The following is a 22,408-nucleotide window of genomic DNA, read 5'->3' as shown; positions in this document are numbered from 1 at the left end:
TTGCAATTGTTCTCCCTTCCTCCCTTCCTTTCTGTGTCCCAGCTTCCATAATGGTTTTTGATAATTACTAGGATTTGAACTCAGGGTCTCATACTTGCTAGGCAAAACCTCTACCACAATACTTCCAGCCCCTTTTTGCACTGGCTATTTTGGGATAAGATCTCTGTGTGTTTCCCAGGCCCATTCTTAGACTATGATCCTCCTCTGTTTACTGTGTCTGGGGCATCAGGCACACTCCACCACCTCAGCTTCTTCTACCGAGACTGAATCCTAAGAACTTTTCTACATTGGCTGATCTAGAACCGGAATGCTCCCAGTCTCACCTCTGTGGAGGTGGGATGACAGGCAGACAGCACCTATCGGTTGAGAGAGAGTCTTTCAAACTCTTTGCCCAGGATCACGATCTTCCCACTCTCTGCCTCTCTAGTAGCTAAAATTACAGGTGAGAGCCACCATGCCCAGTATAGTTCATAATTTTCAATTTCCATAAGAGCAGACCAGGACCTGTTCAGAATTATAAACACAGGCAGGGAGCAGGAGGTCTGGTCCTGGAGTACAACATTCTTTTTTTTTTTTGCCAGTCCTGGGCTTAGGCTCGGGCCTGAGCACTGTCCTTGGGCTTTCTCAAGGCTAGAGCTCTACCACTTGAGCCTCAGCACCACTTTTTTCTATGATGTGGTGATACTGAGGAATTGAACCTAGGTCTTCGTGCAAGCTAGGCAAGCACTCTACCAAACTCTATGCCAAATTCCCTGCCCCTGGAGTACAACTTTCTAAGAAATCCTAACAGACTCCTCCTGGAAAGGTGGTTAGATCTCCCTAGTCTCATCACCACCACCTTCAGCTATTAACATGTAGCAAAAAGAATCCTAGCTACAATTTGGAAAATCATAGTAGACAATAATATGCTTTAGCCTCTCCTACACAGAAGCTTAGTCCATCCAGGAGCCCAGCACCACAATAGTGGTACCAAAACCTAAAAAAAAAAAAAAGTGGAAAATCAAAAGACACCAAAGGGAGTGAGCAGAAGGAGAGACACGAGGGAGACTCAGAACACAACAGTAGCAGTCACTACCAACCATTGCCAGCTTTTCCCATGTCAGGAACCAAGATAAAGGGTTTATAAGCACCACCTCATCATTGAAGGGAGAGCAGAGGAGAAGGTGGTCTTTCTCTCTCAGATATGACAATGCCTTCCATTTACACACACCCCCTCCCTTGCTTCCAGCAACCACACCAGAGGAGCATTACTGCCACCATCTTACCCCACGGTTTGGCTCCCAACAAGTGCCCCTAATGTGTACTGTTGACCTTGTTGGGTTGTCCCTCTGATAGGTGAGAGAGTTGGGACGACTCACCCAAGTCATCATAGAGCAGTGGATGTGAGATTCTGAAGCCTGGCTCTCCTGATTCCCTGTCCTGGCTCCCCTCCAATCAGCCAGCTGGGGTGGGGGAGAAGGGGAAGAGGGAGCCCTGAGCATGCTCTGTGCCCTCTAAGCAGTGGGCTAGTCAATGTCAGTGCACATGGAAACCTCTCTGCCAACAGGGCCTTGCAACTTCACTCTTACATTCAAGCTACATAGCTGCTTAGAGAACCAGCCATGACTGTCCCAGATTTGTTTATGTTCACTGGTACTTATAATTACATCGTTTAATTAATTTGATTCGTAAGTGAATTAAATGCGAGAGGGAAAAGAGCCATCTCTGTGAAAACCACCTTGAATGCTCTGGAAAGATTCAATGGAAAGGAGGCTGCTAATTGAAGAGTTGTTGAATTCGATGTAAGACTTAATTCTGCACCCAGATTGCTTCCAAGGACCCTAAAAAAAAAAATCTCACGACATCTTTAAGAAACCAAAACAAAGGCCACACACAAGGTATAGGCAAAGAAAGCAATATAGAATCCCAACTGATGTCTTAGGCTTTTTTTTATGTTTTATAAAACAAAAAGAGAGAGGGCATGTAATCCCAGCCTGTAAGCTTAACTAGTAGGCAATCTGAGGATTGTGGTTCAAAGCCAGCTTAGGAAGAAAAGTCCATGAAACTCCTATCTCCTATGAATCAGCAAAAAGCCAGAAATAAAGCTGTGGCTCAAGTGGTAGAGTACCAGCTTTGAGTAAAAAGGCTAATGGACAGCATCCAGGCCCTGAGTTCAAGCCCCAATATCAGCACAAAAAGAAGGAAGGAAGGTAGGAAGGAAGGAAGGAAGGAAGGAAGGAAGGAAGGAAGGAAGGAAGGAAGGAAGGAAGGAAAGAAGGAAGGAAGGAAGGAAGGAAGGAAGGAAGGAAGGAAGGAAGGAAGGAAGGAAGGAGGGGAGGGAGGGAGGGAGGAGAGGGGTGAGGGAGGGGGAGAGAGAAAGAGAGAAGGAAAGAGAAAGAAAAGGTTAGGGAAATAACCAATAAATGCACATTTACATGTTTTAACTGAACATATAGTATTTACAGTCTGTGGCTTTCCACAACTCCCCATTTCAACCAACTTTCATGATTAACTGATCACCTCAGTCAAGAAGGTGACCACTGAACTGGCAACTGGGCAGCATGCACTGGGCATCTCCAGGTATAAGTGCCCACTGGAAAGATGACCCACCCAAGAAGAAAGGAATGAAGAAAGGACAGAAACGACCAGATCTGCACTGAGGAGGCATGACTTAAAAAGATACCTGCCAAGCCTGGCATGGTGGCAGCAGTGATGTGTAGATCTCCTCCGGGGCAAGACATTGCAGAGCTGAGCCAGAATGGGTGAGGGCTAACTCACTCCCTCAGAGCCCTTCAGGTCATTAATATGCATTTTATTCTCAGCTTTTTAAAGAAAGCAAACACAAGGCTCAACTGTCTGGCCTAGCTGTGGGCTTATCGCTCAGTTTCAGACTGGGTAAGGAAACACAAAAGAAAAAGAATCCTGAATTTCTTCCAGGCTGCAAGACGCTAACAAGACAGTCACATTCTTTTCCCTTTACTTAGTGTCTCATTTTGCTTTACATGAAACCGAAGGGTGAGATAATAGGATCTCCTCTCTGAAGGCAAAATGATTGGAGTTCTGATCTCTTCTGAATAGCTAGGGACTTTTCTCATCTGCAAAGTGCTACTGGTAATAATCACCAAACAGCTACAAGTGGAGCTGCAGCTCAAGTGGTAGAATGCTAGCCTTGAGCAAAAAGGAAAAAGCTCAGGGACAGGGCCCTTGCTCTAAGTTCAAGCCCCAGGACTGGCACACACAAAACAATTAGCCTGAAGGGCCAGGAATTTGGCCTAGTGGTAGAGTGCTTGCCTAGCATGCACAAAGACCCGAGTTTGATTCCCCGGTACCACATACATAGAAAAAAGCCAGAAGTGGCACTGAAGCTCAAGTGGCAGAGGAATGTCCCAGCACAGTGTTCAGGCCCTGAGTCCAAGCCACAAAACTGGCACAAAAAAAAAAATCCGGACATGGCACTGTGGCTCAAGTGGCAGAGCACTAGCCTTGAAAAAGCCTAAAGACAGTGCCCAGGCCCTGAGTTCAAACCCCAGGCAAAAAAGAATGAGGAGGTACAGGGAGGGGTACACTTTCCAGGTTTCCCTCTGCCACCACCTTGTTGTGCCCTGTAACACCTTCTGCCACTGTTGCTGCCCCTGGATCCATCAGGCAGGGCAGCCTGAGAAGGGCTCTCATCTGAGTGCCCCCCAAACTGTCAACAGTTTGGCTGCTAGATCCCCTCTCTGCCAGCCCTGCCCTCCTGAGCCTGAACTCCACCCCCTCACACCCCTTCCCCAGTACTCACAATCGCTCCAGTTCCTTCATGTCATCAAAAGCTCCCCGCTCCACTGCTCCAATCTGGTTCTCCATCAGCTGCCTGGGGAAGGAGAGACAACAGCCACAGGGGGTTGGACCAGGACAACTGGAAACAACTGTACAAAGGAGGGGCTCTGCCAAGGCAACGCTGGCACAAGTGTGAGACAGGAGCATGCCAGGCCTCATGTAGACCCAAGTCCTAATCTGAGTGAATCTATTTCCTCATAACCATACAAATTCCCCAACACAGGCCCCCAGCACCAGCCTAAAAGCAAGACGTGCTGCCAGCCCCTCCCCAAGCTGGCCCCTGGAAGCCGTGCGCCTTGAGGAGGGTCAGTGCTTAAGACATGCTGGAGGAAGCCTGTTGAGTGCTGTAAAGGACTCTCCTTTGTGTCCTTTGGCCCAGGACACATGTCCAAGGGTCAGAGCAGAGAACACCAACCAGTGGGGCGGGGGGGGGGGGCGGGGAGAAGCCTTTGCCAACAGGGTAGAGCCCTCACATGCAGCACCCTCATTCTGCCTGGCCCCATCTGCTAAGAGTGGGGTCTTGCATCAACAGGCCACCTGGTGCCAGAGGACTCTGCACCTCCTCACCACCAACACACCCTGAAACCAGAACTTCCAGCTCCTGGGGAAGTGTTTTTACCATACATGGATTGGTGCATGAGAAAGTTTAAGATATTAAAGGGTTTTTCTTTCTTCTGTGTTTTCCCTCTGCAGTCTGAAGCAGGTGACCCTCTTATCCTAGCATGCGCCTGAGGCACCGCGGTGACAGGAGCTGCCATCAGACACTTCTCTTTCTCTGCAAAAGGTCTAGGGAAAAAAGGAGGCTTCTCCAGACTCAGAAGGAAGGGGTTACTTGTCACCCCTGATCTCAGTACTCCCCTTCTCCATAGGTCCTCAGGACTATAGAGTCAACATGGAAAAACACAGTCCTGAAACCTTTGTATTGCACTACCTTGGAGTGAGGGGGCAGGGTGGGGGGTGGAGTGGCCCTATGATGCTGGGTTTCCTGCCAGCCAGGTGGGCAGGGCCTCAGAGTTAAGAGGGGAGGGGAATGCTATTCTTCCTGTTCTCCTGAGTGTGAGCCATTCCTAGGTCAGCATGCAAACATTCCCAGGCTCTCCTGTACAGCCTGATAGGCAGAGCAGGAGAGATGGAGGAAAGAAGCTCCTCCCACAGCAGCTCAACGCCCATCCTGGCAAGACCATGCATTGGATGCTCCTTACTGCTGGCGAGCCACCCAGCCCAAAGCCTGTGTTTGACACCTCTCACTCCTGAATGAAGCTAGATGGGTCTTTAACTGTCCCTCACTATAAAAATAGGCTCCTATGGGGAGCCCTCTGCAGCATGAGGACCTGAGAATTCTGGGGACTGATAGGGACTGACTCATACCACACCCCCCGCTTTTCACATATTAAGACCTTAATATCCAAAGTACCCTCACATGGCCACCCACAGGGAGGTGGCCAGAGGCGCCCCTCAAGAACACCACCTTACTCTGGTGGTCCAGCCTCCAGAGCTGTGAGAACAACAGGCCTGCTGCTCAGAACTCTGTGGCAAGCACCACAGACACCAGGCTGACTAAATAGAGACCCAAACATCCAGGGCTGGAGCGTAGCTCTGTGGCAAGGCACTTGCCTAGCAAAGTGCAACATCCTGGGTTCGATCCTCAGTACCAAAACAAAATTAAAAAAATAAAACAAGATTCTGGTTGGCCCCCGGAGACAGCTAATGAATGGACAGGCTGCCCAATTCACTCCTTTGCCATATCTGATTTCTTCTGGTAGGTGAAAGGCGGAAGTTGCTCAGGGTCAGGACTCCACAGCACCCCCACTCCACCCCCTTGAGGCCCCAAGACTGGCCCCGCAGTGGAGGGCCCAGGCCAGCCAATTGTCCAGGGGGAAGGTGTGAGGAAAGCCACAGGGGAGCAGCAGCTCTATACTCACAGCACCCGAAGTTGCTTGAGCCCAGCAAAGTCATTCTTATGGATCCGAGTGATGTTGTTGCCGTTGAGTTCCCTGGTGGGGAAAGGGAGAAAGGGAAGTGGTTAGAGGAACACCATGACCCCAGCTCCTTAATCCTCTCCACCTAATCCCAGCCAGTCACCTAACCAGTGGGGCTATAGCCCAGGTCAGCCCAGAACCCTGAGTCTGGATCAAAGCAGACATCCCACTAGCAAGCACAGCGAGCACAGGTGAGGGGAAAGAAGAATGGTCTGCCCTGAGCAGCTTGGTCTAGGTGGAGGGACAATCAGAGACAAGAACCTGGAAACCTCCAATGAGAAGCTCTTCAGAGGCCTCTTCACTAAGCCTCCCTTTCCTCTCTACCAGATGTGGGTGGGGAGAAGGTGATGGCTAACTGTATCTCCCTCCTCAATGGGGTCACATGAGCATAAACAAATAAAGAACATGGATGCTGGGGCCAGGAGTTTGGCCTAGTGGTAGAGAGCTTGCCTAGCATGCAGGAATATCTGGATTCGATTCCTCATGCCTTGCAAAGGCCACCTTAAAAGACCTCCTTAGGGACTCAGCAAGGACATGGTTGATGGCTCTGGCTCCTGTGAGATGTCTATGTCTGAGCAGTAGGGTAGGCCATAGAGGTGAAGACCGAAGAGGAGAGGAGATGGAGGGAGGAGGAGAAGGGAAGGGCAGGCTCCCTGGGCCTGTGCTGAGCGGTGTGTGAGATCTACATGATAGTCCAGTCCACTAAGAACATCAGTTCATGTGATACGCTCGTCATAAAGGGCATCAGCATTGATTATAAGGATGACAGAGGAAAGGTTGAATGACTTATGTGATCGTGAACAAAACATTGTTTAGTTGAATTCTGTATATCCATGGCAGGAGGTAATCAGGCAGGAACTACCATCACATACTTCTTTTTCTCTACTAAAAGTTGGGGTGGAGGAGATACAGGGGTGCCAGGAAAGAAGATAGTGTCTCCAGACTCAGGAGAAGGAAGGGATTACTGAGTACACGATGTGCAGCCATTGAAAATACTCCAGATGGGCTTGTACTGATGAGGAAATCTTCTGTGACACAAAACCTGGGCGACCCAACAGCCTATATTCCATAACCGCCCTTACACACACACACACACACACACACACACACACACACACACACACACATACAATCACTCTTCAGATAGGTCACATAGTCATGGCTATAACTGGTAAATGGTAAGAGTTAAGTGACTTAAATGTTGTTATTGATTTTTCTTCTTGGCAGTGCTAGAGTTTAAATCAAGGCTAGTTAGGCAAAGCCCTCTCCCATTTCAACCATGCTTCTAGAACAATTCTTTTCACATTACTTCTCAGCTTTGTAAAATGTTTAAAGTCATCTATATTTTATCAACCAATATAATATTCAAGGTAATTATATTTTTAAATGAGAGCCCGATGCCAATGGCTCACAGCTATAATTCTAGATATTAAGGAAGCTGAGATCTGACAATTACAGTTTGAAGCCAGCCCAGGCAGGCAAATTTTTGAAACACTTATCTTCAATTAACCACCAAAAAGTCAGAAGAGGAGGTATGACTCAAATGGTAGAATGCTAGCTAGCCTTGAGTACCAAAAAGGCTAAACAAAAGCATGAGGCCCAGAGCTCCAGCCCCATTACTGATAAAAATGAAAGAAGGGGAGAGGGAAGGAAGGAAGGAAGGAAGGAAAGAAGGAAGGAAGGAAGGAAGGAAGGAAGGAAGGAAGGAAAGAAGGAAGGAAGGAAGGAAAGAAGGAAGGAAGGAAAGAAAGAAGGAAGGAAGGAGAGAAGGAAAGAAGGAAGGAGGGAGGGAGGGAGGGAGGGAGGGAGGGAGGGATGACCTATGCACATTCTTGATTTTTTTTTAATTTTCTGAAGTAAAGGAAAATTAAAATTCCACATAATTTCATTACTATGAATAATCCCTGATAACATTCTGGGAGATATTCTGGTAAGTCTCTCTTGGGGGGGGAGTACAAATTTGATACAGTGGAAATAATATTCAACAGGTAATTAGTGAAGACTTGCCAAGGCCTTTTGCAAAGCTTTGTGGAGGGGGATGAAGAGACACAGGTCTGGCCCACCTCTATAGCACTCATCATTTATTCTCCTTAGGTCCTGGGGCCATGCTGTTTCTTCATTTGGGTATATCACCTTCCAGTCCTCTCCCTGATTTCTAGCCAGTGCTCAGACTACATTCCTGAGGCTCAAGGAACCCAGCACCTCTACTTGCAGGAAGACCCATCTCCCCTTTCTGCTGCCCACCAACACTCACCCCACTCCCTCCCTCTTGAGCCAGCAGTCCTTTGGAGCCACCAGTGGGTTTTCCACATTTACCCTGGCTCCCCTTCGGTCTGCTCCCTAAGCCACAGTCACGGTGGCTTTTAGAAGTGGCAGATCTGGTCATGTTCTCCCACTCAACGCCCTCAATGAATCCCCATTGCTCTTAGAATCAAGGTAAGTTCCTTACCCTGAACTATAAGCTCCCCATGGCCTCCCCTCTGCCCTGCATCCTTCCCCTTCCTGACTCTACCCTGTGGCAGGATGGTTCGACTTGACAGTCTGTCTGAAACAGCACTTCCTTCCTCTTGGTCTAACTCCTTCCATCTTCCTCTCCAATCTAATCCTCCCTGAGGCAGGCCTGCAGAAAACCTACTCTCTGTTTGATAGCACAAACCAGAGGTGACATTATAAGGATTTGCTGGAGTCCTAGACCACACCAGAAGTCTATGAGGACATGGGCCAGGCTGACATTTTTCAGTCTGTCTCCACATAACCTAGCACAACACATGGCACATGACACATGTTGGAATAAGGATTCCCCAGATGCAGAATGGATTTGCACTGAATTGACATATTCCAAATAGCACTGGGTCGCATGGAGTTTTCTTGTTTCCCTATCCCCACTACTTAGAGGAAAAAGAAAACCTAAAGAACAAACTAGACATTGATTCTCAGATTTCTGCCTCTTGAGTGGTTCAAAGCCAGCCCAAAAGTTTATGAGACTTATCTCTAACTAACCAGCAAAATCCAGAAGTGGAGATCTGGCTCAAGAGGCAGAGTGCCAGACTTGAGGACAGCACCCAGATCCTGAGTTCAAGCCCTAATACCCCCCACACACACACACAAGCGCACACGTGCGCGCAGGAATGCACACACATGCACACCACACACAAAGTAATAAATGCTACTCCTAAGTGGACATCATCTCCTAAAAATCCCTCTCCACAAAAGGTACTACCTCCATACCCAGCACCTCCTCTCGTCCAGCCTTTCTGTGCGCCCAAGTGATCCTCATATGGACCAGAAAATAGTACTCTTAGTGCCCATGCTGGATAGCAAGAGAAGAGCAGGATGGGGGAGGGGAGGCTGCTCTCGGCACTGTGGCTCAGGAGGAGTGGGCAGCAGGTAGGAGGGTCCCAGGCCTCCCGGGTCAGAGCTCCTATGATTCCCACAGCAGATCCTGTCATTGGCATCACCTTACACATGAGGAAACTGAGGCTCCCAGATGAGGGACAGCTCCGGGAAGCCCATCTGGGTAGCTCTGTGTTTCAGCCATATAGCTCAAGCCTTTGTATCCCAGACCTGGCTTTGAGCCCAGCTCCACCCCATGCTTTCTGTGAACTTGGGAAAATGCTTCTCTGCACTTTAATTGTGGTTTGCCCCCTCCAAACGCACACTGAAATTTAATCTTCCTTGTGAGATGAGACAGTAAGAGGTGGGTTCAGGTGGAACTTTAAAGAGGTGATTAGGACTCTACCCTTAAAAATGGATTAATCCATCATGCAATTAATAGGTCTATTATAAAAGCTGGTTTAGCAAGTCTATTGCTGTGTGATGTCCTGTGCCACCTTGAGACTCTTCTGACAAGAAATCCATCACCAATCTGTGACCCCTCTACCTTGCTCCAGAAGCATGAGCCAAAATAAATCTCTTTTTTTTTTTTGCCAGTCCTGGGCTTGAACTCAGGGCCTGACCACTGTCCTTGGACTTTCTCAAGGCTAGAGCTCTACCACTTGAGCCTCAGCACCACTTCTGGCTTTTTTCTATGTAGGTGGTACCGAGGAATCGAACCCGGGTCTTCATGCATGCTAGGCAAGCACTTTAACCACTTGGCCAAACTCCCGGCCCTAAATCTCTTTTCTGAATAGCTTACCCAGTCTCTGACATTGTGTTATAGACCCAGAAAATAGGCCAAGTCATATGTCATCCTTCATCTGCTTCCTCATCTGTACAATTAAAGGTGCCTGAGAAGTGACTGGGGAGGATAGCAAAAGGAGGCAGAACTCAGGCATCAGGTCCTGGGGCTCAAAAGGGCACTGCATGGAGATTCTGAGAGTTGAGGATTAGTGGAGGAAGAGGCTGGTCAGAGGACTCTGGGTGCAGTGATAGGACTCGGTCAGGGATGGGGGCTCAGAAGTCAGAAGACCTGAGCCACAGATCATCCCACAAAAAGGCAAGCACGGCCTGTAAAGAGTACAGGGCTCCTGCCAGCCTACTTTAGCCCTGGGGTAAAAGATTGATTCTTCCTTACCCTCAGTTCAGAGAGAATGCCAGCCTATGTTCCTGGAGCACTAGGCAGATTTCAATGTCCCTCCATCTCAACAAGCTGTCCACTTGGCCCAAAGCTGGAGTACCTTAAAGGCTGCCACTGAAGCTCTCCTGAGCTCAGATAGCTTGACACCAGGTCCTCCATGAAAGGCCAGTATCCCTGGCTGGCTTTAGGAGCAGAGGACTGCTCACCACAGTTCCCCAGCATCTATAAGAATCTCTGACACACAATAGGTATTTACTGAGCATAGACCAACGGATCCATCTTGCCCAGGCCAAGGCCAGGCACACACCACTCACCAGCAGACTGAGCCTTCCCCACAATCCTCAAGCACAGATCAGCGACCACCCTTCTCCCAACACTGCAATCCATCAGTCCCAGGGAGTCCACAGCCAGACACCAACCCCCAGTCTGGGACACACACACACACACACACACACACACACACACACACTGTCCACCCTGTCTTGGGGTAAGAAGCCCCAGGAAGGAGTAGTGGCAGATTTACTGCCAGTCTTCCTCTGCCCTTAAGCCCCAGGGTTCCTGGGAACCTGCTTCATTATCTCAGCTTAAGCAACAACAGTAGTTAAAGTATCTGTGCTACCCAAGCCAGCTCATTCAAGCTTCAGAGCAGTACCCAGCCCCAAGGCTCATTACCAGTCTTGTTGTATAGAGGAGGAAACTTGATGTATAGGGATGAAAATCTGAAGAAATCAAGTTTAGCCAGGTATGGTGGCTCAAATCTGTAATCCTAGCTACTGAGGAGGCTGAGATCTGAGGATCAGGGCTCAAAGCCAAACCTAGGCCTTAAAGTCTGTGAGACTCTTGTCTCCAATTAATCACTAGAAAAAGGGAAATGGGGCTATGGCTCCAGGGTTAGGGCAGTAGCCTTGAGCTGAAGAGCTCAGGGACAGCGCCCAGGCCCAGAGTTCAAGCCCCATGACCCATTAAAAAAAGAAGAAGAAGAAAGAAATCAAGTTTAAGGTCACCAAATTGACCACAAGTTGAGGAAGAAGGGCTGGAACCCTGGCATGCCTGGCTCCAGGACCCAACTCTTTACGTGTTGGTTTGTTTTTAATTGTGGTAAAATTCCACAGTACTCCCAGTCCCTCTACTACTTAGCCCACCCCCTGCTCTTACCAACACCATTCCCTGGTCTAGGTCCCATCCCCAAACCACCACCCTATGGTTAGGGCCACACTGACAGCTACCACGCCTCCAGGTCTTTTGTCAGCTGGCCAGCCCACTCACTGCCCATCCTAGACATCTTTAAGGCCTCCTGCCTGACGAATTCTTGGAGATGTGCTCCACCTGGAGCCCCCATCTGCCTATATCTCTTCCCCCACCCCAACTCTGTTCACCACCCTCCACCTGCAGACCCTATGCCCCCCGCCTGGGGCCAGCCCCCAGCTCAAGCCCTCCCCCCAGCATGTACAGGCAGAAATCAATTGCTGTTTGCCTTTTCCTTGCAATGCCAAGCACTGGCAGGTGTTTTGTACGTGCTGAATGAGTGAAAGAAGCCAGGCCTCATTAAGATGTAAAGAGTAGCAGTGAAATTTAACAACTAAACACAAACACATCTCAGAGCCTCAGGACTCAGAGACTCCGCTAACCATTTAGCAGCCAGCTGTTTGCCCTCTGACCTTCCCCTCATTCACAAAGGAACCTCTTCCTTCCTGTGGGTGGAGTAAGAGAGGGGCTCGGAAAAAGCATCTTGATCAGCACCTGGCATGGGGAAGGGGCTAAAATGGTTGCATCACCAAAATGCTTCTCACCTCTCTTTGCCTCCTTCCTTCTCTGATCCATCATCAGACTCCCTCTCTCTCATACCTCAGTGATGCTGCTTCCTCCCTCCCACAGTCAGCCAGAGCCCTTCAGCTGACTCCTGCCCACCTGCCCAGCCCCCCTCTTCCTGCAATCAGCTCTCTCCAGGCGGCTCTCCTGAGTCCCCTCTGTGCGGGTCCTCTCTGTAAACCACCTACTCACTCCCCACCATCTGCTCTCCTCTCTGCTTCTCCCAGGAAACTGTGTGTCCCAGCTTTGCAGTGACCCCATCTCTGTCCCCTGCAGTCCTCAAATATATGCTATCTTCCCCCAGGATACCCCAATCCCCAAAGCACCGAGCAGTGTTGCCAGATCACAATCTCAGCACCCCTAAAACTGAACAGCCAGAAACTGTGTCTGGTGAAGATCTACCACATCAGCCTGGAGGAGGGGTGGGTCTGCATTTCATGCATAGCTCAGCTCCAGGAAGCACCAGAGCATCCTGCCTGCCCTGAACCTCAGAGCATCCCACCTACCCTCTGCACCTGGCCTCAAGCTGACTGTGGTGAGTTACAACTGCTGCGCTAATTACCAAACACTCCCTGGCAGGAAAAACAACACAAATTCGAGGAGACCTGACAGTCTCAGTGGATTGAGTCAAGGCTACATTCCCTCTGGCTGCTCTAGAAGATAACCCAGTTCCTTCCTCTCCCACCTACATCACTTGGCTAGTGGCCTCCTCCTCACACTATGCTGACCTCATCTGCTAAGCCCCCTTTACCAGGTAAGGGAATGGAAATACATATTCCAGGGATTTGAACATCTTTGGAGATCATTACTCTGCCTACTGCAGTGACCATATTTCCTAAAGAAAAGATCAGAACCCATGAAATGTCTCAACAATAGTTTAAAAAAAAATTTAAAGAAGAACTCACTGAACCAATATCTTTTGAGCACCAACCATATATACCAAGCAATGGGCATACAAAGATGAATAAAACACAATCCCTGACACAAGAATATAAAAATCTAAGCTCTCCGTCAGACAAACTGCATTTGGGGGGGTGGGCGGCCCATGGGCTTGAACTTTGAGCCTGGACGCTGTCCCTGAGCTCTTTAGCTCAAGGCTAGTGCTCTACCATTTGAGCCACAGCACCACTTCCGGGTTTCTGGTGGTTAATTAGAGATAACCATCTCATGGACTTTAGAGCCCGGGCTGGCTTTGAACTGTGATCCTCAGATCTCAACTTCCTGAGTAGCTAAGATTACAGATGTGAGCCACCGGTGCCCAGCCAAACCACCTTTTCAAAATAAGGTATAGCCAGGCATGGTCATCCCAACACTTGGAAGACAGAGGTTGGAGAATCCCAAGTTTGAGGCCAGCTAGGGGCTACCCAGTAAGATCCTATCTTTGTGTGTGTGTCTGTGTATGTGTCTGTGTGTGTCTGTGCGCATGCACGCATGCACACATACACACCATTCCTAGGGGTTGAACTCAAGGCCTAAGCACTACCCCTTAGCTTTTTTACTCAAACTGGCACTCTACCACATGAACCACTTCTGACTTCTTGGTGCTTAATTGGAAACAAGAACCTTATATGCTTTCTTGCCAAGTTAGTTTCAAACCATGATCATCAGATCTCAGGCTCCTGAGAAGCTAGGATTACAGGGGTGAGTCACTGGCCATGAGACCCTATTTAAAATAATAATAATAATAATAATTTAAAAGTAGTATAATTCCTTGTTTATAAAATAATTACAATTACTATAGAATGAATGAGGGAAATGGAAAATCACAGTTGGATAATAATAGCGGAAGGCAAGATTCATTAATATAAGTTAAAATTAGTAGGTAAGGAAGTGGTGCTGTGGCTCAAGTGGTAGAGTGCTAGCCTTGAGAAAGCTCAAGGATAGTGCCCAGGCCCAGAGTTCAAGCCTCATGACTACAAAGATAAAAGAAAAGATAGTGCAAATATTTGGGCTGGAAATGTAGTCTAGTGGTAGAATGCTTGACTAGCATGCACGAATCCCTGGGTTTGATTCCTCAGTATCACATACACAGAAAAGGCCAAAAGGGGTGCTATGCCTCAAATGGCAGAGCACTAACCTTGAGCAAAGAGTCAGTTCCCAGGCCCTGAGTTCAAGCCCCGGGATTGGCAAAAAATAAAATAATAATAATAATAATAATAATAATAATAATAATAATAATAGTGGGTGAACTTAGGAGCAAACAGAAAAGCACAATCTCAAAGTATCTCCTTCCATGGGCAAGTATTTATTAGCAAAAGGACAGAAAGGAGCATATACCAGTATTAGGGCTAGAACTGGGCCTGGCTGCTGTCCCATATCTTCTTCACTCAAGGCTGGCACTCCATCCCTTGCGTGCCACTTCTGGCTTGTTGATGGTTAACTGGAGATTAGAGACTCATAGCCTTTCCTGTCTGGTCTGTTTCAAACCCCAGTCCTCACATTTCAGCCTCCTGAGTAGCTAGTAGCATGGGTAAGACACTAGCACCTGGCCTCCCTGCCTGTTCTTTCTCTCCTACTCGGCTGCAAGTTCTCAGAGCAGCTGATCCACACCGACCTCTCAATGCTCTGCACCCTAGGGCAGGTGCCCAACAGCTGTTTGTCTGCCACAGGCTGGGATCCAGAAAGAAGAGGAGGGGGTTGTAAGCTCCTTCAAAAACAGGAGCCAATTCTCCACCCCTCTGAGCACAGCCCCACTCCCTGGCTACTGCCCAAAGCCGGCCGTCATCTGCTCTGGGTAATAAGTATTTGTATGGCGATAATTACAGCATTTGGGAAGAAAATCCCATTAAGCAAGAGCCCTGCCGAGCTGCTAATGCCGGCACAGAACTGGAGGCGGCAACTTGGCCAAACGCCCGTCCGCCAGTCTGCTTGCAATAATGCAGGAGCTGCCTGTCCCCGCGGCCAGCCCTCGCCAAGCCCCCAAAGCGCATGGCCACCCCTGCTGGCCACCTCAGGTGGCCAGGGCCACAGACAGCCTGCTGCTTCTAGCCCAGGGAAGGGAAACGGATCCCTGTGTGTTTTGGGGCTCCCAGCAACTGCCTGATGAGGAAAGAAGAGGGCCAAGCCTGAATCCAGCACCCTGTCGCAAGTTCCCACCAGGCCCTCTCTTAACAACAACGATAATAGCACCATTTATTGGGCACCGGCTGTCTCTCTGCCAGGCTCAGCACACACTTAGTCCTCAGACCTACCCTTTGAAGCAGGCCCTATCACCACCCCCACTTTATAGGCAGGAAAATGGGGGTTCTGGGAAGTACTTTCCTCCTAAGCACTTATCCCAGTTTGCAATTATGTGTTTATTCTCTTATTGTGTCATTTATTTCTCTTTCCCCTACTGGACCGAAACTTGGGGGGCGGGGGGCAGTTTCTTCTACTCAGCCCAACACAGATTTCAATAGACAGCAGCTACTTGTAAAATGAATGAATGGTGTTTCTCTCCCATCCTGCAGAGCAGCAGATCCACATCTGACTTCCCCTTGCCATGTACTCCACCGTAGGTGTGCTATACAACACTGCCATGCTACAGTAGCTTCCACTGTCTCCAAATTATGAGGTGGGGGCGGGGGGGGTTTCCCCCGGGCATTGATCACACATTCAAAGAGGACAAACCAGGAGAGCAGCCTGTCCAACATTGAAACCCATACCTCTGAAGCTCCCTTCTGCCCCACCCAAACCCTCTAGCTTTTAGTGTTGGGCTTCAAAATAATAATATTAGCACCTAGTGCTTAAATCATAAGGCATGTTCACAAACACAGCACAAGTGAGTCACGGTCTTATTGCATAGAAGGTGTTTTTCCAGAAGCCAACAGCAGATAGACCACCAGCCATGTGTAATAAACAGCACCAGGCCCTCTATGCACTCTCCCTGTGTCTCATCCCCTTCTACATGTGGGGAAATAGAGTCTCAGAGCAGGCAGCAATAAGCCTAGCACACTGCTACCGCCCCAACACCTATAAGAGTAGGAAATCTCCACCTGCTAGGAGGCACACCTCTCCTACAAGATTCTACCATCTTTGCTGCCATAGCCTAGGCAGATTTGGCTTCACTGGCCGTTGTCCTTCATCACCACTCCCCAGCCATTATTTGGAATTCCAAACAAGCTCTCCCGACCGCCAGTCCTAGGATTCCCAGGGCAATCTCTTTTTGGGACTTCGGGTCTCAGGAGGTCTCTATAGAGGAGCCATGGGCTTTCTAGGCCTCTGTAGCATGCACAGAGCCAGGGAAGGACGGAGAAGTTGCAGATTAGGCAAAGGGACATAAAGAAGATAGCATGAGAGCAGGACCCAAGACCTTACAAACAGCAGAATGTTCTGGGTTAGGGAGCAAATGGAAGCATGCAGGCCTACCTACTCAAGGACCCTATCCACCTTGCTTGAATGGCCTGCCACAGGGCCCTCTGCCCGCATGCTAAACCTCAAATACAAAGAGCAAAGCTGTCTCCACGCATACTGCACTATAGTCTGAAAGAATGTATGTGGGGTTTTTTGTACTGGCACTGGAGCACTATCACTTTACCATCTGAGCCATATTTCTGGTTCCCACTTTTTGCTGGATAATTGGGGATAAGAATTTCTTAGATTTTTCTGACCATAGTTGCTTCAAACAGCAATCCTCATATCTCAGCCTCCTGAGTAGCTAGGATTCCAGGCATGAGCCACCATTGCTCCTGCCAAAAAGACTTTTTTTTTGGTCAATCGTAGGACTTGAACTCTGGGTCTGGGTGTTATCCCTGAGCTCTGGAGCTCAAGGCTACTGCCCTACCCCTGGAGCCACACTGCTACTTCCAGTTTTTTGGTGATTATTGGAAATAAGTGTCTTATGGACTTTTTAGTGCACCAGCTGGCTTTGAACCGAGATCCTCAGATCTCAGCCTCCTCAGTAGCTAGGATTACAGGCGTGAGCCACCAGGCATGGCCCGAAAAGATGTTTTAAATCAGAGAGGGGAAAAAAATCAAACTGAAAGTCAAGGTTCTTCAGTGAAAGAGAAAAAGTTGATAGTGGCCATGATTAGGTCCATCTGAGGCTGATTCCCCACAAAGAGATAATTCTACTTCCCAGGCCTCCCCCAGCACCTCCCACATTTTAATTGTTCCATTACAGTAAATTATTTAGCATCCCTTCTCCACCGAGCCCCCCCACCCCTCCCCCGCAGCCCTGAGGCCCTTCTGGTTGAACTGATTTCCTCAGCCGCTCTGAGCCCTTCACAATCTCTTCCCAGAAGTCACTGCAGCAAGTCAACGACAATTTCATCCCACTTGAGGGGATAGAGCTGAGCCAGGAGTTATGGAATATATGATCATAAAGTTGCTAGGCCTCCCAGACTGCTACAGAAGCTACCCAAAGGACAAAAAGCAAATACATGGCTGCAGTGTTTGAAAATTTCACAGCCTCTGAAGAAGATGCTGACCAGGCTCTAGCCTTACATGACACCCCTATTGATTACAAAGAGCATTTGCCTGTTATTTTGAGTCTGCCTGGGCACTCACCAAAGACATTCTCTCTTCCTCCAAAGGCTTTTCTGAGGCCTGCCTGGCAAACAGGCTCCCTCTGCCTTCCATATCCAGTCCCAGCCCCAGAAGCTGTGCACACAGCAAGGATGAGCCCTTCTCCAGCCTCTCCAGTATAATGCACCCTGAGTTCTCATTCCAGAAGTCCCCATCGGAGAAGTGCAGAGAACGGGCCTTCTGGGCCCTTCCTGACCACTCTCCAGCCCTGTCCTCTCACATCCAATGAACATCACATGATTCAGCCCCAGGGACAAGCTGGTCCATTTGCCCATCAGGCCAGGCCGGCTCACAGCTGCAGGCTTTGTGTTCATGCTGTTACTCCCTCCCCCCCCCCCCCCGCCCGTTTCTTTCTGTCTTTTTTTTTACTTCTTCTTTTGACAGCTGGGGGAGTGAACCCCAGGCCTTGTACATACTAGACAAGCACTCTACTACTGGATGTTTTCTCTCTTCTTGTTTTGCTTCTGAGATTTGGACTTGCCACTACCTTTCTCCAGGCTAGCCTCAAATTAATTTCTTTCTTTCTTTCTTTCTTTCTTTCTTTCTTTTTTTTGTGTCGGTCTTGGGTCTTGAACTCTGGGCCTGGGTGCTGTCCCTGAGCTCTTTCAGCTCAAGGCTACCGCCCTACCCCTTGAACAACAACACCACTTCCAGTTTTCTGGTGGTTACTTGGAGATAAGAGTCTCATTGGGCTAGGATGTAGCTCAGTGACAAAGCACTTATCTAGCAAGTGCAACGTCCTGGGTTCGATCCCCAGTATCAAAAAAAGAAAAGACAAAAGAGTCTTTTGGACTTCAGTGCCTAGGCTGGCTTTGAACCATGATTCTCAGATCTCAGCCTCCTGAGAAGGTAGGATTACAGACATAAGTCATTTCTCCTGGCTAGCCTTGCATTTCTGACCCTCCTGCCTCTGCCTCCTAAACTGCTGAGATTACAGGCATGCATCATCTTACCAGACATCATGCTGTTATTGCTATATATGCTGCCTGTTCTCTTTGTACAGGGGAAAAAAAAAAGCCCTCAATCCTGATTAAGCATCCCATCCTCTGAGAAGCTCTTCGCACAGAAAAATGTTTTCATAGCTCCGTCACATTTCTGGCTGGTTCTCTTTAGAGCTACTAGTTAAAGGTTCCCTGCCCAGTCCTCCAGACCATGTGCCCTTGAAGGCAGGGACAGTCTCTCTTCCTGCTGGGTCCTCAGCACCCATGACACTTCCTGGATTAGCCAGCATTTTCTTAATTAAAAAAAAAAAGAAGCTTGGCCAGTAGCTTACACTAAGCCTCACATTTACAATCCTAACTACTCAGGAAGCTATGATCTAAGGATCGAGGTTCAAAGCCAGCCTTGGCAGGAAGGTGTGAGAAACTCTTATTTCCAATTAACCTCTGAAAAGCTGAAAGTGGAGCTAGGTTCAAATGGTAGAAAATAGCTAAGGGATAATGAACACCTAGGCCCCAAGTTTAAACCCAAGTACCAGCACAAAACAATACTACTAATAATGAGACTTCTCTCCCTAGCTTAGCACATTAGACTCTCACTTGGTAAGAATCCGAACATACTAAGTACTTCTGCACATGACCTCTCAAGAACCAAAGACCCCAAGTCTCCCTAATCCCAGTTTCCTAATGGAAAGACCCTAAGGCTCAGAGAAGACCCCAAGTCGCACAGCTCATCATTGACAGAGCTGGAGTTTCAACTCAGATGCCGTCATCGCTCCCAGAGCCCCCAGCTCTTTCCTCTAGATTAGGAATTTTTACTTCATCTCTATCTGACTGCAAAAGACTTGAAGAATTTATGAAAGTCACAACAAACAATATCCTAAACACTTCAAGGTCGTGAGAAAACATGAATGGAGAACTCTTGGACATTCAAGATCTCAGTGCAAAGGAGAGGGGCGCATGTGTCTCACATCTAAGCTGCTGCCAGGGTAACAGCAGCAGGAGGAATGCCCCAGTGGACAAGGCATAGGGAGCAGGGAGTAGGTCCAGAGGGAACAGGCCTAGCAGTGACCCGGCAACCTCAGGGTCCCCTCTAAGGATCTTCGATGCTCAGTTTCCCTCCAGTTCTACCCAGGGAAATGCATGGGCTGCCAAGAACACTGGGTTTGGTCTCACACCTTCCCTCCTCATCCTTTGCCAGCCACATAATACACAGACACAGACACACAGACACACACACACAGACATACACACACACACACACACAGATCCATCACCATCTAGATTGCATGATGCAGATTGCAAATTCTCTAATTTGGGAATATCTCCACCCCAACTAAGAAAAGTCTGAGGCAAAAGTGTGTGTTGGCTTTGATACAAAGTTTGATCCAGGCAATGGCTCTCCCCAGGGTCAGATGTCAACTTCTGGCCAGCTGGGAACCATGAAAATGTGCTCAAAAGTTAGCCAAATATATCAGCCTTTCCTGAGAGCCACTGCAGTCTCCCAGGAGTGTGGGTTCAAAAGGAGCCCCCAGTCTGCTCAAGTCCTGATCAAAAAAAAAAAAAAAATTCCTGGTGCCTTTACCTCTGTGAGCAGTACAAAGGCTCTGCCTGTGACCAAAAGTCTATACTTGCAGCCTGCACACAGGGACAGTCACACTACTAGAGTGCCCGTTGGTACACCCACTACAAAATAGCAAAACAAAACAAATTATATAGATCTCTACACACACATACACACACACACACACACACACACACACACACACACACACACACACACACCAACAAAGCTCAGCATGTCTGGAAAGAACACAGTTTCCTCAAGAATTTAGAAGTAGAAAAGAGGTTTTTGTTTTTGTTTTTTTTATGACTTGTCATGGTCAACATCTTTAACCTTGTGTCTCTACTCCAAGCTCCAAATCTCTCATATTTGGGGGGGTGGGCTCCCAGCCCCAAGACACACCGACCCCACTCTGGGTCCTGAATTTTAACATGCTCCAAGCCCCAAACCCCAAGCCTTCAGGTGCCATTGTCTGCCTGGCGGGGGAGGGAGGCGACCAGACACCTGGCTTAGAGACAATCCTCCAGGTAAACAATGGAGAAAAATGAAGAGAGCAGAAACTTCAACTCCGTGGCACCACGGTGCCCAAGGCCAGGCAGCAAACCGTCAGTCCAAACCTACACGACCACTCGGAACGCAGCCCAAGCCCGCTGAGTCCGGGAGAGTCGGTGCCCAGCAGTGCGGACGGCGCCTCTCCCGGCGCTTCGCTTCCTGGCTCCCATCTTCAGGCGCCCCGAGGGAAGTGCTGGCGCGGTGGGGAGGGCCTCCAGCGCGGACCTGAGGTGCAGGTGTTGAGGGTGGGTGACAGCCCGGCCCGGGCAGCTCTTTGAATCCCGGAGAAGGGAAAAGAGCAGCGCCCCTGGCTCTCGGCTTCAGCCTGGGTTAAGATCCCCACTGTGTCCGGTCCATTAGCCCCAACCATCTGCCCCCCTCCCCCGCCCTCAGTTGCATGTGGGTAGAAGGGCAGCCCGGGGCCCCTGGGCCGAGGGCAGGGGCTCATACTCACAGGCGCTCCGTGCTCCGTGGGATGTTCTTGGGGATGGCCTGCAGCCCGGTGCCGTGGCAGTCCACCGTGGTGCCGGTGCAGGTGCAGAGGGCGGGGCACGCCGCGGTACCCAGGCGCCACGCGACTGCCCACAGCAGCAGCAGCCAGAGCTCCGGCCGGATCAGACCCGCCAAGGTCCCCCACCGGGGCGTCAGCGCCATGGTGCCCTCACCGGTTCTGTGCCAGGCGGCGGCAGCTGCTGACCATCCCCGACCGGGGCGGCTTCCAGGTGCAGTCCCCGCGCCCGGCGCCGGAGCCTGCGGGGCCGAGCGCTTGGCCGGGGCGGGCAGAGAGGCGCTGGGCAGGGAGGCGCTGGACTGCTCCCAGCCACGCGCCTGGCTGCGGGTGGACGGAGGAAGAACTCGCTGGACCCGGGATGGGATGCGCGGATCCTCTCCCCGCTCCTCTCTGGATCCTCTTCCTCTCCCTCCCTCCCAGCTCCCAACTGACTGCTACGAGGAGGAAAATGGGCAGGCCCCGTGCACGCACCCCGCTTGCGCACGCACACGCGGGCGAGCACACACTCACACACTCACACCCGCACCGTCGCTCCCACCCGCCAGTCATCCATCAAGCCAAAAGCACACATCCAGGGCCAGACTCCTCCCCGCCTCCCCCTCCCCCCAGCCCGACCACGCCCCCTCCTCCCGGTCGCCACTCGGTGGCAGGGGCTGCCCAAACGCCTACAGTTTCAAAGATGGAACTTCCAGGCGCCGCTAGCGGGCAGGGGCTGCGGGGGGAGCGGGAGGGGGCCGCACGCGCACGCACATACACACACACACTCACGCAATACACGCACACCCAACAAGGGTTCATGATGGTCCAAAGAAGGAAGGTGATTTTTTTTAAAGAAATGTTTGCTGTGTTCCTGGATACCTTCCCTGGAGCCACATTCCCCTGTCACCCCAAAGTCCCCAGTCCCCACCATACTTGGCTACCAGTTATGGTGAAAGGAAGGCTCTGGTCCGAGGTGGTTTCTCCAAGCCACTACCTTGCAAAAGCCCCAGACCAAGTACAGTCTCCTCCTTCAACACACACATTCTCCCCAAGATGGCAGCACCCTACTTCTCCTCAGGAACAGAAGTAGTGAAATGAGATTAGCCCTGCACTGGATATTCACAGAAAGGGATTTTCTAGCTAGGCCTCCTTGGCTGGGGGTGGGTTGAGCAGGCAGGGCATCCTTCCGACCTGGGTGGAGGGATGAGCATGTCAGTGAACAATAGGAATCCAGCAAGCGTCTCCCTCCACCCATAC

At 49.8% G+C, this 22,408-nt stretch overlaps 1 protein-coding gene across 3 annotated transcripts in view; it reads right to left on the bottom strand.

The window, feature by feature from the left end:
- The window catches only part of Slit1 (slit guidance ligand 1), a 137,147-nt gene extending 115,552 nt beyond the window's left edge, over positions 1-21,595 (bottom strand). For all 3 annotated transcript variants that reach the window (XR_016537813.1, XM_090346152.1, XM_090346153.1), the window contains exons 1-3: positions 21,116-21,595; positions 5,721-5,792; positions 3,761-3,832 (exon numbers count right to left, since the gene is read on the bottom strand). Coding sequence is in view for 2 of the 3 variants with exons in the window: in XM_090346152.1 (XP_090202278.1) it covers positions 3,761-3,832; positions 5,721-5,792; positions 21,116-21,315 (344 nt within the window). In the remaining variant the exon portion in view is untranslated. The remainder of the gene's footprint in view (positions 1-3,760; positions 3,833-5,720; positions 5,793-21,115) is intronic.
- Between the last annotated feature and the right edge of the window lie 813 nt (positions 21,596-22,408).

This window comes from Megascapheus bottae, chromosome 15, assembly GCF_031878675.1.
Source record: "Megascapheus bottae isolate mThoBot1 chromosome 15, mThoBot2.hap1, whole genome shotgun sequence".
NCBI lineage: Eukaryota > Metazoa > Chordata > Mammalia > Rodentia > Geomyidae > Megascapheus > Megascapheus bottae.
Note: the sequence above shows the minus strand (reverse complement) of the source record. Positions and strands in the feature narration are given on the sequence as shown.